General features: G+C 33.3%; 1 protein-coding gene across 1 annotated transcript; it reads left to right on the top strand.

Moving 5' to 3' along the window:
- Window positions 1–1,934: 1,934 nt before the first annotated feature.
- On the top strand, window positions 1,935–16,730 carry LOC133186910 (serine/threonine-protein kinase greatwall-like). The gene is made up of 14 exons (XM_061322293.1): window positions 1,935–2,059; window positions 3,377–3,432; window positions 3,763–3,863; window positions 5,472–5,563; window positions 5,996–6,135; window positions 7,278–7,366; window positions 8,212–8,318; window positions 9,424–10,803; window positions 11,055–11,168; window positions 11,655–11,955; window positions 12,212–12,325; window positions 14,042–14,146; window positions 15,365–15,475; window positions 16,263–16,730. The coding sequence occupies exons 1-14, from the start codon at window positions 2,015–2,017 to the stop codon at window positions 16,307–16,309; spliced, it is 2,802 nt and encodes a 933-aa protein (XP_061178277.1). The 5' UTR covers window positions 1,935–2,014; the 3' UTR covers window positions 16,310–16,730.
- The last annotated feature ends 2,197 nt before the right edge of the window (window positions 16,731–18,927 follow it).

Genomic DNA, 18,927 nt, shown 5'->3' with positions numbered 1-18,927 from the left:
ATCCGTGATTCTGATGTCCTGATATCCGTGATTCTGATGTCTAACATGGCCAGTTACGATGAAAGTTATAAAAGAAAAGATATTGACTTTTACAAATCAGGCTACATTATATTTTACGTATCAACATATACTGAGACACCCTTTGCAACATCAGATTTTGATGTAGCCAAAAACTGGGGAGGGGGGGGGGTGTTAGTGATATTATAATTTTTTTATGTTATCTTTTGAATAACAAAAGGACAAGCATACACAGTCATTATAAAGGGATTTCTCAATTCATCAATCGTTCACTTTCTTTCTTTTTAGTACCGGTCAATGATTCACACACGTGAAATCTCAAAATTCTTAGCATCCTGATTATCACAAATAAGTGCTAATAAGAATATGAATTTCTGAATACATTGTAATGCGTTTAATATTTGGTGTCATTCGGTGATTATTTATCATGTATTATCATATATTATGATTAAGCCAGGTACTATAAATGAATGGGTCCGATTTTATATCTTATGTTTATATTTGATGAAAAGGGAGGGGTGGAGGGCTTAAACACGGAACGCAAAAAAAAAGTACAATGTAGCAAAACCCTGTGGTCGATATATTGGCTGTACAGGCGCACAAATAATAACACAAATTACAACCATGCTTGCCAAAATAATAATAATAAACATCATCATCATATTAAATAAGTAAATAAACTTCTCCCATTATAAAGGTTCAAAGTTGTAAATCTATGATAAACATAGAACAAAAATGAAGATAAAAATCTACCCGAATCTCGAATAAACTTTTGAACAAAGTGAGATATTTTATTTTTTACGTCAGCAGACAAGGAATCATTTGCGAATAATAAAAGATGAGCATTGACTATTGTCAAATGGTTATATTGTAGAATGTTTCTTAATAGGCCATTTCTTGGCTGTTCATATTTCTTACATTCAAAAAAGAAATGATATACATCTTCAATATGTCTGCATGAACAATAATTATTAGGTGAATCTATTATATTCCTTCCATATAAATCATAATTAAGTATACAATTATGTCTTAATTTCGTGTGAATTATATTCAAATAGCGTTTCCCTTATGAAAAGTGCAAAGGCAGTTTAGAGGGATGTGAGCATATTCTTTTTTACTAATAGAAGTTTCTTCTCTTACCTCTCGTGTAAGGGAACTTAAATTGATAATGCTGAATAAGACTAATCTCTAAATTCCATTAACATTAATGATAACTCTGTCCTTATACATGTAACATGTAATTAACGTAAATTGATAGTCAATTTTTAAAAAAAACAGAACTATATAAATTCAAATTGAAAATCCGTAAAAATCTCTGATTGCTTTCAAATTTTATATTTCAAAAATATCAATGCTTTCACATGAATTTTATTCATATTGCATTAAGAATCTTTCTAGATTCGTACGGCCCTAGAATGTTTTTGTTTGTTTGTTTTTTGGTTTTATTTGTTTTTTGGTTTTATTTGTTTTTTGTATTTATTTTTTAAATAAATTAAAATCTAACATGTACAAAAATCTGAGAAAAATTCTCTTTTTATGTACAAAAATACGATTTTTTTTAAATCTGCGAATTTCTGCGATTTTTTTCTCGACACAATGCACAAAATATATACACCGTTCTGAAATCGAGCCCCTACGTATAAGCGGAATTAATTAAATTATTAGTTACTATGAATTTGCATTCATCAATTTGGAAAATTTTGTGATCTCGAAGTTGCATCGGCAAAAGTATTAGCTGAATAAATGTACTTTTGGAACATAGAAATACGATATTTTTGAAAAATTCTAATACCGTAATCAAATTAGGTTTGGGGTTGCTTATACGCCGGTTCTAACCATACAGGAGTCATTTTAACTTGAAACCGTTGGTTCTGACTCTCCTGTTAACGGAGGTAAATTTTGTATGAATTATGCCACCAAATACGAAAACTCGGAAGCAACCTTTGAAGAATCATAAATAAAACATCATGTAGACAATTACTAAATAGATGTGAACATGGATGACACAGAGAGAAAAGAACGTGGAAGTTTTCCAGATAAGGTTAGTTGGGAAATGACTTTTTACAGTAGTCGAATCACGATGGAAGTGTTTTGGGTATTAAAGACACAGCTTTAGGCCATTGGCATTCCCCAGCTTAATAATAATATTGTTAAAGAAAATTATATTTACATATGTTTATAGCATAGAAAATATATATTTCTTCAACAATTAAGCTAGGGAAGGCCTATGCTCTAGTCTTGGATGTTTTATTATAGTCATGATAGTTGATTCATGCTCGGATCTAGAGAGGGGGGGGGGTGTTCGGACGGTGACCGGACCCCCCTTCCCCTCCTGGAATTTGCAGAGGTATTTAAGTATAGAAAAATTAACCTCACTAAAAGTTGATAAAACTTGTTCTTTAAATTTAAGATGTGGATATTTAAATTCAAACCTAGCTGCAGAACTGTAGCTCTCTGCTTGAGAAAATTCGGACAGATAAAGCAGAGAGCTACAGATCCAAGCATTGTAAAAATCTTCGATTTACGCCGCCGCTTTTTTGTTGCTCGGTTCGGCTATTATTTCTTGTATTTTGTGCTTTCCCCCGCTTTAGGAATGGTATCAGATAATTTGCAATATATTTTACTCCTATTCTTAATACTTTATTTACCTTTCAATGGTCCCAAACAGTCCTTTATGGTTTTGGAATGTGGATTTAAAAAATTCCCAATCAGTCGACGTCTATGTTGGGGGTCGTGAGAAAAAAAAAAGACTTTCAAGGAACATACACTTGCCGAGAAAATGTAGATAAAAATTTCAGATATCATATATATTGACTATAAAGAAGACAATGTATGTATTTAAAAAAATTAGATAAATAAAGCTCGGGCGTGATACTTTAATAGGATGATACCAACATGGACAGTGGACGTCGACGGAATGGGAATTTTTTAAATCGACATTCCAAAACCATAAAGGGCTGTTTGGGACCGTTGAAAGGTAAATAAAGTATTAAGAATAGGAGTAAAATATATTGCAAATTATCTGATACCATTCTTAAAGCGGGGGAAAGCATAAAATACAAGAAATAATAGCCGAACCGAGCGAAGGTTTTTACAACGCTTGGATCTGTAGCTCTCTGCTTTATCTGTCCGAATTTTCTCAAGCAGAGAGCTACAGTTCTGCAGCTAATTCAAACCTAGTTTTTAGGGATTTCTTATCTGAAATTCTGACCTTTTGTGAATAAAGGTTCTTTTTCTAATCTTAAATAAACAGTGAATCTACATTTCTGTCTTTGAAAGTCCACAATTTTGTAATCATGGTAATAAGAGTTTCGCGAAAGTGAAAAATATGTTTAAAACAATGTATTTTTATTTTTAGCCTACATCAATTGAAGATTTCGTTTTTCTGAAGCCTATCAGCAGAGGTGCCTTTGGGTAAGAATTAAGGGATTCAAAAAGTATTTCACTCGGTGTATTCCCTTATAATTTCATTTCACCTCAACTTCACAATGTTGTTTCTAAGTTTATCATGTTTATAATATGCATTCATCAATTTTGAATATTAAGTAAACTACATCTGCATGTACATGAATATGTCTGTAATACTATGCGTGATAAGCAGGAAGAGATAACAATGTATGTAACATACATTATTTATTGTTTTTAATGGACAGAATTTACTTGCTAACAGATAACATGGATAAATAGATAACATTAAAGTTTCCCTTTGTTTTAAATAAAGAGACATTTTTTTTCTTTTACAAGGAAAGTGTTTCTTGGACACAAGAAAAATCAAGACGACAAGAAATATGCCATCAAAGTGATGAAGAAGTCCGACATGGTTAACAAGAATCTGGTGAGCCAAGGTAAAGAATTTATAGACTGCGGAGAAAAATAAAACATACTTAAGGATAGCTGTGTAACTGATGTATTAGTTTATAATAAGTACCTCACTTCAATGAAGGCTTTGTCATTGTAATGATCCCAGTAAAACTAATAAGTCATGTTGCATCATGTACTTGGAATATCTTTCTGTTTGGTAGTATTTATCTACAGGTACAAGCATCGTCTCAAGCCATGGTCAGGCTCTTTCCTATCAGTATGGGATAGGAGAGGATCATACATTTTGGCCATGGTTTGTGACGATGGAGTACAGGCACTGGTCATCAATATTTATTACACAAATAAATCCCACTAGTCTAATGTTCCTGGCTACATATCTTATATCCTCGAGTTCAGTGTCTTTGCAATTATGATCATGATGATACATCAAAAACTAAAACAAGCTTCACAAGTCACAACTTTCACAGCCATTGGGTATATGACAAAGCCCAACATTGTCTTTAACATTCAAATCTGGACCAAGATTAAAAAATTAACAATTTAGGCATGTTGATTTTTTATCAGGTCATTATAAAAGTTATCATTGTCAATGATACATTTATAAATATTCAAGTTAGACTTTCTGATTTTAAATTGATATTTATTGAAACTGATTTTCAAATTGAATTGCCGTAAACGTGCAAGCAATGATAGCAAATATTTTTAAACCCGATTTTGAAATCTTCAGAGATCAAGGTTGCCACTATATTCAATGAATTCTCCATAGATGTAAATTAAAATAAGTTTGCATACATTATTTTAACTTGTGCAAATTGTATTCTGTAAACGTCTTTAATTTCACATATCTAATATTTCACGATTTCCTATGTTGATACATTTCACGATGGTTTTAATTTCACGGTCACTGAATTTCTCTTTACTATTTATTTGCAATTTTATTATTATTTAAAATAAATCACGGGAAATTATTTAATATAAACATACCCACTAACTAACTTTTGCCGCCTTGTTATTAATAATTTCAATGAATATTCTATTTTACCATCACAAAATATAAAGACAGGATTTAAAAGTGTATGAATAGTTGAATGCTACATTGATTTGTCAACGATATTCACAATGGCTTAATTTTTGCGGCAAATTCTTTTATTGCGAACATAGTGAAATTAAATACACCGCAATATATTTCACTTTTACAGTATATTGTGTTATATTTCAGTGTTAACAGAGAGAGAGATGCCTTAGCTTTATCCAATAGTCCATTCATTGTTATATTGTTTTGTATTTCAGTGTTAGCAGAGAGATGCCTTAGCTTTATCCAATAGTCCATTCATTGTTATATTGTGTTGTATTTCAGTGTTAACAGAGAGAGATGCCTTGGCTTTATCCAACAGTCCATTCATTGTTATATTGTGTTGTATTTCAGTGTTAACAGAGAGAGATGCCTTGGCCTTATCCAACAGTCCATTTATTGTTATATTGTGTTGTATTTCAGTGTTAACAGAGAGAGATGCCTTAGCTTTATCCAATAGTCCATTCATTGTTATATTGTTTTGTATTTCAGTGTTAGCAGAGAGATGCCTTAGCTTTATCCAACAGTCCATTCATTGTTATATTGTGTTATATTTCAGTGTTAACAGAGAGAGATGCCTTGGCCTTATCCAACAGTCCATTTATTGTACATCTTTACTATTCCCTGCAGTCTCAGAACAACATTTTCCTGGTAAATATTAATACATGTACATGTATGTGTGACAGTATGCATGTCACAGTTTTCTTTATCTTATTTCATCTTATCATGTCTAGGAATTTCTCACAAACATGATATTTATTTATGAAGTATAAGATATTCACATATGTACTTTGGAATGTTTAATGTGTTAAAAGTGAGTAACACATGTACATACTAGGGACTGATATTAATACTGAAGGAACTAGAGGGTAGGAGTGTAAGTTGTATAATAAGGAAACTAATAAATGTTCTATATGTATTCATATCAGGTCTTTATTTGTTTTATAGATTCTTGAAAATATGTTTCACATTTCCTAAACTGAACTGTTTCAAAATGTGAATGATGTTACATATGTATCAGGATAAAAGTTTCTTTGTTAAAAATTTGATCTATTTTTTATTAATTTAATGATGTACTAACAGATAATGGAGTATTTAATTGGTGGCGATGTTAAGAGTCTGTTGGCAGTCTATGGTTATTTTGATGAAGAAATGTCTCGGATTTATGCGGCAGAGGTTACCCTGGCTCTGCAATATCTACATTCCCATGGAATCATACACAGGTATGTAAATGATTTGCAAGTGTGTAAATGACCTAAAAGTGTTTGAGTTATCTGTAAGTTAGTTATCCAAAGGTGTATATCAATTTACAAGCATGTGAGTTATCTACAGATGTGTGAATTATATACAGGTGTTTGAATTTACTGCAAATGTGTTAAATAAATTAAAGACTCATGTCTGCATTTCCAGCTGGTATTTGAGTTGTCCACAGGTGTGAGAGGTATGCAAAGGTGTAGGTATTTGAGTTCTTTACAGGTGTGAGAGTTATTCACAGGTGCTGCATTTATCTTCAGTTGTGTGAATTATACTACAATATCTACATTCTCATGGAATCATACACAGGTATATAACTACAATATCTACATTCTCATGGAATCATACACATGTATATAAGGCCAAGATAAATAAATAGTGTGTTTCCTATTCCAACCTGAGAAAAAATAGGGTAGATAGGTAGGGAAAACATTTTATTTTATTTAAATATTTTATTGGCAAGGGAAATCGCTGTCAAAACATTTTTGATTAATGTGTATATAATATGCATTTTCTGAATCACGAAAGTGATGGAGATTAGGATTTTTAATAGTGAAACTGGAATAGTTTACTCCTGGAAAGATATCTGCGAATAAATTTTTTAGGGTCGGCTCATATATTTTAGGGTCAGACGGGGAACCGGAAACACACAATTTATTTATCTAGGCCTAACTGATTTACAAGTGTGTAAATGATCTATAAGTGTTTGAGTTATCTGTAAGTGAGTTATCCAAAGGTGTATAATTTACAAGCATGTGAGTTATCTACAGAGGTGTGAGTTATACACAGGTGTTTGAATTGACTGCAGATAAAGACTGGTGTCTGCATTTCCAGCTGGTATTTGAGTTGTCCACAGGTGTAAGAGTTATGCAAAGGTGTAGGTACTTGAGTTCTTTACAGGTGTGAGAGTTATTCACAGGTGCTGCATTTATCTCAGCTGTGTGAATTATTTGTTTTGAAGTTATCTGCAGAGTTATCCCCACAATAAAAATTCAGAGAATGCTGCTATTAGAAATTAAATTATTCTTTCAAAGCGTATTAATATTTAACAATATGGTTATGTATATTTGTGCTAGTCTTTATTTAGTTAGTATTTTGGTATAATTAACAGGGATCTGAAGCCTGACAACATGTTGATCACCAGTAAGGGGCACCTGAAGCTGACAGATTTTGGACTCTCTAAGATTAACTTGGATGACGGTAAGTATGGAGAGAGGGGGTCATCTGTTATTTTATTTCCTTATTCACACTAGTGTTCTATAGCAGAAGCGTCACTGATCATTTCAAATTTTTATTGATTTCAAAGATAAATAGTTTTTATTTTAAAAAATCACAATGTGTATTTAACTTTAAAATTCAGTTGGCTGGTTCTAGTTTATTTTAACACTTTGGAAACTTGTCTAAGTATCCCTAGAAATTCTAGTGGTATTTCTCATTATCTCCCAAGACAAAAGAATATATTATATATATACAATACGATTCAAATGCCCAACATTGATAGAATTTACATTTTGAACAGCTCAGTGGATACATGTATACATTCCCAACCATTCATTCAGTCTTTCTGTGGCTTTTCTGATGTTACATTAACATATCTTTGCTAGAGATTTTGTATCTTTTTATATTTTTTTGAAACGATGAATTGCAAAAACACTTTTTGGGATCCCTCAACTGAAATATGCTCTCAGCATTTATTAACCAGTGAAAAGTTAGTTTTGGAATTTGTAGTTATATTTTCAAATAACCATTTTGTAGCAATTTATTGGCACAGAATTTTGAGATCATTGCTGAACTTGAAGAAACTAAATAGTACATGTATATAGATATACTGGGTAGTTATAGCTAAGATCATGTATATAAATATAGATGTTCTATTTATAGGAAATGGCTTACCAGAAACACACACAACCCCCCTCCCCTACAGTAAAATGTGTATAAGATATATATGGATGTTCTATTTATAGGAAATGGCTCACCAGTAACACACACCACCCCCTCCCCTACAATAAAATATGTATAGATATATATGGATGTTTTATTTACAGGAAATGGCCCACCAGAAACACACACAACCCCCCTCCCCTACAGTAAAATGGCTGGTAATTTGAGGACACCTGGTCAGATATTGTCACTCAAAAGTAACCTAGGATTTGTAAGTAATAAACATATAACTGTTGTAGTTGTACAAACATATGGACTTTAGATTTACTTGTACTTTAAAACATTTCTTTTTTGGTCAGATTATGGTCTATCTGATCATTGTCTATGGATTGATGAAGGAAATTGTTTGGGAGAACAAAAGTCAGAAGCCTATAGGGTCGGCATTAAATTTATTCCTATAGAAACCATTTCCCATGGCTGTTTTTTGATGTGTTTTCAGGGTACAGAAATGTAAAAGATTGTTTATTTAAGGGGAAATAAGAAAGTAGATTTTTAGGCAAACGAAACATTTTTATAGGTATCAAATCGGTGATTATCTAACTGTGTATTTGATGAAGGAGTTCTTGATCATGTTGATAGGCAAAGTTAACAGTTTTTGCATGACTTTAATTTTTTACTTGGTTCTACAACAGATACACACTCAATAAAACATTCAGATGATATCCATTTATTCTTTTTCTGCAAAATAAACAACAAATACATATGCAGAAAGTAGTCATTTACCCATTCTTACCATTTAATTAACTAAATTGATAGACACTGTAACTGTCCGATTATAATCGTTGATTAGTTGGTTACAGTAACCCGATCATCGATTATGAAATTCTTACCAATTCCCATCACTAGTAAGTGTCAAATCTCAATGGAAAGGTCAAAGTTGGAAATCCGACCTCTATTAAATGGACACTGTAAATACAGTTATTACTGTATCAATAGTAAACTTGTCCTTGTATACTTATGAATTATCTCTGATTTTGATTTGTTTATTTATGTTTAAAACAATCTTAAGCTGGATTCTGCACAGACAAATAAATTATTTGACGATTCTTTTCATCTCATGCACAATGTAAATTGTTTTCCATAACACTTAGTTTATTTATACTTTCTATGGCACTTAGTTTACTTATACTTTTTAAATTAAAATTTAGAGGTCCGTTTGCGCAGGGCCAGCGTATAATCATCAGGTTTGATGGAACGCTGTACTATGTAGATGTAGATGTAGATCTCACTGAAATAGTTTCAAACTACACTATCTTATAGTGAATTGATGCACTATGTAGTGACTTGAATTAGACATATTCTTTTTCTGACTTCAGAATCTTCGTTCCATAAAGAAACACAAACTGAGCTCCTTGTTGGAGGAGAGTGGGTCACCAAAGTCGTTTGGTTCCATTAAATCCCTCAATTCACCATTATGTCAGTCTTCGGCCAAACCAATGTCACTACGGGACAGAGTGGTCAGCCAAAGCACCATGGCTAGGGTTACCCCACCCATCAAAAGCCTGACCCCCACCCTCCAGGACTCCCTCAACTGGAGTCACTCTAACCTGAGTGAGTCCAGCCACCTCCACATCGAGTCTACTCGACTGTCTAGTTACCACAGTCAAAGCCATTCCCTGCCCATGCTGAAACTGTCGGCTATTGAGGAAAATAAAGGTTCCTCCATAATGTCTTGTGAAGAGAGTGTGTTTAATTCAAGTGTGGAACTCTCTGTGTCTGCAAAGAGTGGTGACTCTGTGTTTGACCCTTGTCAGTCAGGACATCACAGTTGCCATGGTGATTCCTTAACAAACCATTGTGGAGAAGGACAGGCTGGTTGTCATGGCAACTGTTGTAACAGTCATTTGAAGGTTCCATCACGACAGGAGAGTATTCTGGATGATACGCCTCAGATGCATCGGACGGACGAGTCTGTCTGGAACTCGTACGCAGCACGGAATCTACGCTCCATGCGGTACGGATCGTACTCGGAGGACAGTGATGAGGAAGACAGTGTAGAATCTGATACAAGATCAAGGGGTAACTCCTCAACTAAGTATCCAACAGAGGGACAGGATCTGCATGTTAAAATGCAACCAAGGAACTCTACCAAAAAGAAAAGAGAACTAAATGTAGAGAGGAGGGGGGCTGAAATGTCGGGGAGTGGATCCTATAGCTACCACTCAGACGAGGAGACAGATATTGAGATAAACTCCATGAAGAAAAATCCAGATCGGAAAAGGAAATTTTGTCTGATGGACACGAGTCCTGCACTTAAACAGATTTATCCCCATAATTCTGGACTGACACAAGACATCAAGGTTCTAAATCTGTTTGGGGATGAACATCGACTCAAACGGCAGCAGATGGAGGGAGCTGGTGACTTCAGTAGGAAAAAATCAGGGAGTCTAAGTCACAACTGTAATCACAGAGATGAAAATAATCAGAAAATCTTATCTCCTGAATTACATACCCCTGGTAATACACAGAATGATCACACAAACAGAAGTACTGTAAAAGTTTTAAAATTCACAAGTGGAGAGGAGACATATGTTACCTCCCTTGAAAATGGATTCATTTCCTCTGAAAAACTGGTTTCCTCCCTTAAACAGGTTAAGACAGCAGAGGAATCATCGCTAGTCATGTCTGGGATTCATCAGTTCAACTCCAGTGACCTCAGCGACAGCTCTCCAGAGGCCAATGAGGTCAAAGGAAAAGTCAGGGAGGTCAAATCAATATTCATTATTATAAAACTAAGAAATTCTTCTCAGTTAGGATGTATGTGTATAAAAGAAATGCTCTGCTTCCTATATTTGTATTTGGTTTTTCAAAAATTACAAGCAAAATAATTTCTTTTCACCCTGAATTCAGAGGCAATGAGAGGCTTATCATTCATTTTTTCTGTTTCATGTTTTTTCATTAGTAATCTTTATTCCATTGATAACTTTGTGGTATGAACTTGTTACAGGAGAGAGTGACAACTAAGGAGGTCCACTTCCGATTTCTGTCCCAGACGTCAGTGGACAGTCTACCCTCGTCCCTGGCCCCTGTACCAGCCACACCAGAACCAAGGCAACGCAAGGTTTGTCAGCTGTCAAGTTTAGAGTTGTAACTCATAGACTTCTCGTTTATTCACTTAAAAGCTAGTGAAAAATGACACAGTGAATTTCAAACATATGATGTATTGATACATTTATGTCATTTAAGTCATTTATGTGAATTTTTAAACATAATTCCACATGAGTGGCCAATTACGGAAAATGTTCCATTTTTTAAAATTAAATAATTAAGCTTCAGCTATTTTCAACCAAATGTTTGTTAAAACCGTTAGTAATCATTTTCTCAGTAAATTCAAGTTGTCCTCATTTGATATGTACTCAGTAATATCAGTGCATAATTTTCATTTTTTTAAAAAAAAAAAATGTTTTTTTTTCCAATGATTTTTTGATCGCAAAGATCAGTAGGAATGCACAATCAGAACAGAAACACTCATTCAAGAATAATTTATTATTATTCTCATCAACTGTTAGAATATCTTTAAGATAAAGTGAGAAATTTTCCTTCACAGAGAGGAGAGTTCCAGACCCCATGTACTCCAATGTCAGCCATGAAAATAAGTCGCCACCCAGGGACACCATTCATACCTAAGACCCCTGCTAGGCAGATGGTACAAACACCCTTTATCTCAAACTCCCCTGCTCACCAGATCATGGGGACTCCTGCAGGTCCAAGGACTCCAGCCACCAGAAAGACACCTTTTAAAACGCCGCGAAGTGTTAGACGAGGCCCAGCTCCAGTAGATGAAGAAGACCGCATTCTAGGGACACCAGATTATTTGGCCCCAGAAATACTACTCCGTAAAAAGCATGGTAAAGTATAGCATGTTGACTCTATGTATTCTTGGAAGAACAAACATTCTGTGTTTTTCTGGATGCCTTGAAGAATAATTTTTTTAGAATGTCATATATTATAAGAAGCAATGAAAGAAATAAGAAAACAAAAGACCAAATAATCTAGCATAGTTAAAAAAGTAGGAGAGTAGAATTGTGTTCTTTATTACTATTCTTTGAACAGCAGAATGTCATATTTGATGTTGATTAACCAATTCCATTCTCTCTTTGAAAGACGAGGCAGTAGATTGGTGGGCATTGGGTGTCTGTCTGTTTGAATTCCTGACCGGTGTCCCTCCATTCAATGATCAGACCCCAGAGCTGGTGTTCCAGAACATCCTCAATAGAGGTCTGTCTTAACAAGATCAAAGCATGTCATATCATTAAGTTAATTTCTTTCTTTGGAGTTTATAATTATGATGTCACTTAATACTGTAAATCACTTTTTATTCACAAGAAATTTATTTTTGCATAATTACGCGAGACAGTGTGGTCGCGAAAATTTCATTCTCACGTATATTAGTATTCCTAAAGATTATATACAGCAACAACAGCAATTCATGAAAATATTGTCTCAATAGTTAAGGATAAATGACTATCTTGCAATAATAAGGTGTCACGAAAATTTAGTGATCCACGGTACATGCCTATTGTATTGACCTCTAACAGAGATGTATATATTGTAGATATTCCTTTGTATTGACCTCTAACAGAGATGAATATATTGTAGATATTCCTTTATATTGACCTCTAACAGGGATGTATATACTGTAGATATTCCTTTGTATTGACCTCTAACAGGGATGTATATACTGTAGATATTCCTTTGTATTGACCTCTAACAGAGATGTATATACTGTAGATATTCCTTTGTATTGACCTCTAACAGTGATGTATATATTGTAGATATTCCTTTAGATTGACCTATAACAGGGATGTATATATTATAGATATTCCTTTGTATTGACCTCTAACAGGGATGTATATACTGTACTATTCCGTTAGATTGACCTCTAACAGGGATGTATATACTGTAGATATTCCTTTGGATTGACCTCTAACAGAGATGTACCAGTATATACTGTAGATATTCCTTTGTATTGATCTCTAACAGTGATGTATATATTGTAGATATTCCTTTAGATTGACCTATAACAGAGATATATTGTAGATATTCCTTTGTATTGACCTCTAAAAGAGATGTATATGTTGTAGATATTCCTTTGGATTGACCTCTAACAGAGATGTACCAGTATATACTGTAGATATTCCTTTAGATTGACCTCTAACAGTGATGTATATATTGTAGATATTCCTTTAGATTGACCTATAACAGAGATATATATATATATTGTAGATATTCCTTTGTATTGACCTCTAAAAGAGATGTATATATTGTAGATATTCCTTTGTATTGACCTCTAACAGAGATATTTATTTTGTAGATATTCCTTTGTATTGACCTCTAACAGAGATATATATATTGTAGATATTCCTTTGTATTGACCTCTAACAGAGATGTATATACTGTAGATATTCCTTTGTATTGACCTCTAACAGAGATGTATATATTGCAGATATTCCTTTATATTGACCTTTAACAGAGATGTATATATTGTAGATATTCCTTTATATTGACCTCTAACAGGGATGTAAATATTGTAGACATTCCTTTGTATTGACCTCTAACAGGGATGTATATACAATGTATTGTAGATATTCCTTTGTATTGACCTCTAACAGAGATGAATATATTGTAGATATTCCTTTGTATTGACCTCTAACAGGGATGTATATACTGTAGATATTCCTTTAGATTGACCTCTAACAGAGATGTATATTGTAGATATTCCTTTGTATTGACTTCTAACAGAGATGTATATATTTTAGACATTCCTTTGTATTGACCTCTAACAGGGATGTATATACAACGTATTGTAGATATTCCTTTGTAGTGACGTCTAACAGAGATGTATATATTGTAGATATTCTTTTGTATTGACCTCTAACAGAGATGTAGATATTCCTTTATATTGACCTCTAAAAGAGATGTAATAAATTTTAGATATTCCTTGGCCTGGGGAGGATGAAGAACCATTATCTGAGAATGCCAAGTCAGCCATTGATGCACTGCTGACAATGGAACCTAAAGAAAGACCCAAAGATAGAGGTAACAGGGGGTTTTTTTTAGAGATCACTGGGGACCTGTATTCTGCCCAATTCCCATTGGTAAAAAGTATGTGATTTTCCCAATTTCATAAAAAAAATCCAATAGATAATCAAAACAAACAAATATGGTTTAAAAAAATGACTGAACTCAGTAACATGTATATCAGAAATGGTGTTAAAAAAAATCTAAAAGGCATGCTCCAAAAACTGATTAACTGAATGTAAAATATGTCAATTAATACCTTGCAAATGAAAAAAAAAAACAACCAACCTCCTACTTGAATTTATTTAGAAAAATGTTAAATATGATATTTTCCAATTTCAACCAAATGTTGCTTTTTTCTCAAATTGAAAGGTTCAGGTCCTTGATTTTAAGACCCCCCCCCCCCCCCCCCCCCCCCAAAATCCTGGGTAAGTACCTGTTGGTAACACTAAACCCAAAGGGGTATAAGATCAGCAGATTGATGAAAAATACCTCATGTTTTAAAAAAGATACTATACTGTAGAACAAACTAACATAAGTGTAAACTTTTTAACTGCTGCAAAATTACCCCAATGTGAATGATTACTGTAAACCAACTTTTATTCGTGTGCGAGAAATTTTTGCGAGTTTCACGACCTACTTTAACTCTCGAATATTTATCGCCGCGAACCAATTATTTTGCTTTGTATTTGTAGAGAATGTTAACTCAGTCACGAAAATTAATTGTCGGGGATTGATTTCAAACTGACGATTCGCGAATAAAAGATGACGCGAATAATAGTTGGTTTACAGTACCTCAATAGATTTCTTTAGCAGTGACTTTTACATCTATGAAACATACGATGACGTACATAATAATAATACAATATTTACCATACTTAATCCTGCTTTATATGATTATTTATATAGACATAAACAATAAAAAGTATTTCTTTTGTTGTAAGTGTGGGGGGTAATGTTGCAGCTTTTGCAGAAAAGTTTACATAACCCACTCACAAGATATGTTACATAACATCACCTGCTTATGAGAGTTATGTTACATATCATAACCTGCTGAGGGTTATGCATTTTTTCTGCAAAAGCTGCAATATTATTCCCCACACTAACAACCAAAGAAATACACTTTATTGTTTAAGATGCACTGGAATACTTATATATGTACCATGGGTAAAGTGTACATTAGATTTGCTGAATGTGTCATTATGGATTGATCAGTAATTTTTGCGTCCATTATAGAGGTGAGGAAGCTGGCCTTCTTTGACTCTGTGGATTGGGAGAACCTCCTGGAGGTAGAACCCCCCTTTGTCCCCCAGCCTGAGGGAGACGAGGACACAACTTACTTTGAAGGTCAGTAAGCTTAGTAATCTAAGAAAAAGAATTCACAACTGGTCTGTGGCCTGAAAAAAAAAATACAGTAAAGTTATTGGAACACCGTACAGTGACTGAAGAAATGTATTAACATTACACTGGATTAGCACTGTACCAAGATTGTGACAATGTCATTATATGTTGTACAGAATTAAAAAAGTTACGGAGGTTATTGTGATATAATTGTTCATCATACAGTTGAACTTCGGTATCTAGAACATGGATATCTCGAATACCATGGATATGTCAAAGTGATTTTACCCTGGATATCTTGAATCCTTGGATATCTCAAAGTTTTTTGTCGGTCCCATTGAGTTCGAGATAACGAGGTTTGACTGTATTACACTAATGTTACAGAGCAACAGAGATTCTAGTCTTAATGTAATGCTGGTATTACAATTCTACAGACAATGTACTTGTACAATATAAGTTACTGATTCTCAAATATTCATATGATAAAATGATATAACAAAGTTACTGGGATTGTAGGAATTTAGTCATATTATATTTAAAGTGGACACTTCTAAAAAATTCTAATTAATATTTTTTCATTTATTTTTATGAGTAGTTTGAAAATAAATGCAAAAAGTTGAAATATTTCCTTTCATATACTAAAGATAACAGAGATTTCATGGAGAGGACTTATGTAGGCAGTGCCTGCTGTCCAATCCTATTATGATTATGCATAATAAAATATTGTTTAAATTAAATTAACAGAGATTTCTTTGAAAAAAAAAGAAGATTTTTCATTCTCCTTTTTTTTCAGCACGGAACTCGCAACAACAGCTGATGGTTTCTGGTATAGATCTATGAAAAAATAAACAGTAATGTACACAAATACAGGATGGTGTCTGGTGTAGATCTACGAAAAATTCACAAAGACTTTTATATAAAATATTCAGTAATGTACATGCTTAGAGGATGGTGCTGGATGTTGGAAATAGACAACAGTAGATATATGTGATATTATTAATCAGTATACTACATTGTACAAATGTATAAGCTGATATTATTAGAACACAACACATTGTTAGTTTGTCTGTTATGTCTGTTTCATGTGAACATGTATGTAAAAGATCTGAATTACTGGGTATTAGTTTTTGTTTTGTGTGATAAGCTGATAAAATTTATCTGTAAAAAATGAAACATCTATTAGAAATCTGCTTTTCAAGTGCAAAATCAACACAGGTTCTGTTTAAAAATACATTTGTAATGGTTTTTTCTTAGGAAAATATTGCGTAATTTTTATAATGCATGTATTTTGTATTTTGTGAATAGTTTTAATGTTTTGATATTTAAAGCAGAATCTCATTTACCTAAAAAAAGAAAAAAAACCCATAAAACTATCAAAATATATTATTTCAGAAATAAATCAGAAATGGTGCTAAAACAACCCAATTTACAATCTTCTGATGGGGAAAAATAAAGGAGAGCAAATTCTCTTTTTTTACTATCTGTGACATCTGCATCACTATCCTGTAATATTTAGATAGTTACATAATCAGAAAACTCTAGTCATTTCAAGTCATAATCTACATATAAGCACTTTGATACTACAGGTCACAATATTTATACCAGAAGATATTTATGTGGTATATATTTTATAAACAAGTTATATGTATATATAACCTTAAATAAACACATATTTGTGAGAATGAAATTTTTTAGCTAGCAGATTGTCTTGCAAATAAAAATGATTTACAGTGTCTTTTTTTGTATGACTTCTTTTATAAGCTTGTTCTGTTTAACTTATTTTAACATCAAAGGTGTAACAATTAGAAACATTTTTCAGAGAAAAGTTGTAAACATTACAATTTCATAGATACATGTTTAATTTGATCAACATATCCTTCAGTAATGACTCAAGTTCTTTTTTTGCCAGGATATAATTTTCCATAAACATAACATTTAGAAGCAGGATATTCATTGGGGATTGAGGAGCTGTGGAAAGCTTAGTCTCAGAATTATATTCCTTCAAACTCTCTTATAAAAGTTATTGATCAATACAAAAAAATCAAATAAAACAAAAAATGGTTGCTATGTGTCATGGTTTCCATGGCAACATACACTCAAATTTGAAAAAAGGCATTTTTGAACATGTCACTGTTCAGAGTCCCATGGTTTATGTTTGTTGTAATGATGACAAGTTACAATGACTGTTTCCAAAAGTTGAAAGCTTGATGTCTTTATTGCATGATGAACATGTTTGGAAATCGAGTTTACATACGTTACTATGAAAACAAAGTATTAAAAAGTAATAATTTTATTCATTTTTATAAAGTCGTTCACTCAAATGTTAAAGCAATTGTAGGTTTTAATGCAACCAAATGATAGAGAAAGGTCATTATAATATATTTCAAGGAAGAAAGTTGACATTTCTCATTGATTGACAATTGCTGCTATGATTTTTATACTGCAGAGGGATTTCAATAGACTTGCTCAAGTCTCTATGTTTTACTGCTCTTTTTCATACTTTTTGATAATTTCAAACATAGATGTTTGATATCATTTAACTATGGATGAGAGCAGAGGACAACAATACAACAAGAGGCCCACGGGTCTTATAGGTCACCTGAGTATTATGCAACAACTTTCCAACAATTGAATTTGGTTTCATGTTTTAAACCAGAGGCCATGAAATTCACAATTCTGAAAGAGGCACCACTGCTAATCATAACAATATATTTAGCATGCTTACTTTGATTACTTAATACCCAGAGGCAGATCAGAGGAACAAAGAAAAATGCATTTCCACTAAATAACCAGTAGTGCCCCACCCCACAGGAACCACTGACCCTGGGGCCACATATTTCACAATTTTCAAAAAGGCACCTTTGCTCATCATAAATGGTTGATTAAAACAGCAGATTTCAAAGCATTAATTCATTTCCAGTATATGATCATTGAGCTTCCCCCCCCCCCCCCATGGTACCCCTGACCAAGGGGCTATAAAATTCATCATTTTGGAAGAGGCACCATTCCTCATTATAACTATGTACTTAGATCATCAGCATAATTCCCAGGATCAGAGGAGAAGATTTTCAAAGAATTTATGCATTTTCACTATATAATCAATAGAGCTCTGCCCTAACACCAGAATTCCTGACCCAGGGGCCTTAAAATTCTTAATTCTTGAAGAAGCACCATTGCTCATCATAACTATGTAATTAGATCATTGGCATTATACCCAGGAGCAGAGGAGAAGATCTTCAAGATTTAATGCATTTTCACTATATATAATCATTAAAGCCCCACCCTAACACCAGAACCCCTGACCCAGGGGCCGTGAAATTCACAATTTTGGAAGAGGCACTATTCCTAATCATAACTATGTGCATAGTTCATTGGTTTAACACCCAGGAGCAGAGGAGAAGATTTTTAAAGAATTAATGCATTTTCACTATATAATCAATAGAGCCCCGCCTTAACAC

The sequence above is a fragment of the Saccostrea echinata genome, unplaced genomic scaffold (assembly GCF_033153115.1).
Source record: "Saccostrea echinata isolate AGI-Se365-2 ecotype Australia unplaced genomic scaffold, CSIRO_AGI_Sech_v1 ptg000014l, whole genome shotgun sequence".
Lineage (NCBI taxonomy): Eukaryota > Metazoa > Mollusca > Bivalvia > Ostreida > Ostreidae > Saccostrea > Saccostrea echinata.
The sequence above is the reverse complement of the archived record's forward strand: the minus strand, read 5'-3'. Positions and strand labels throughout refer to the sequence as shown.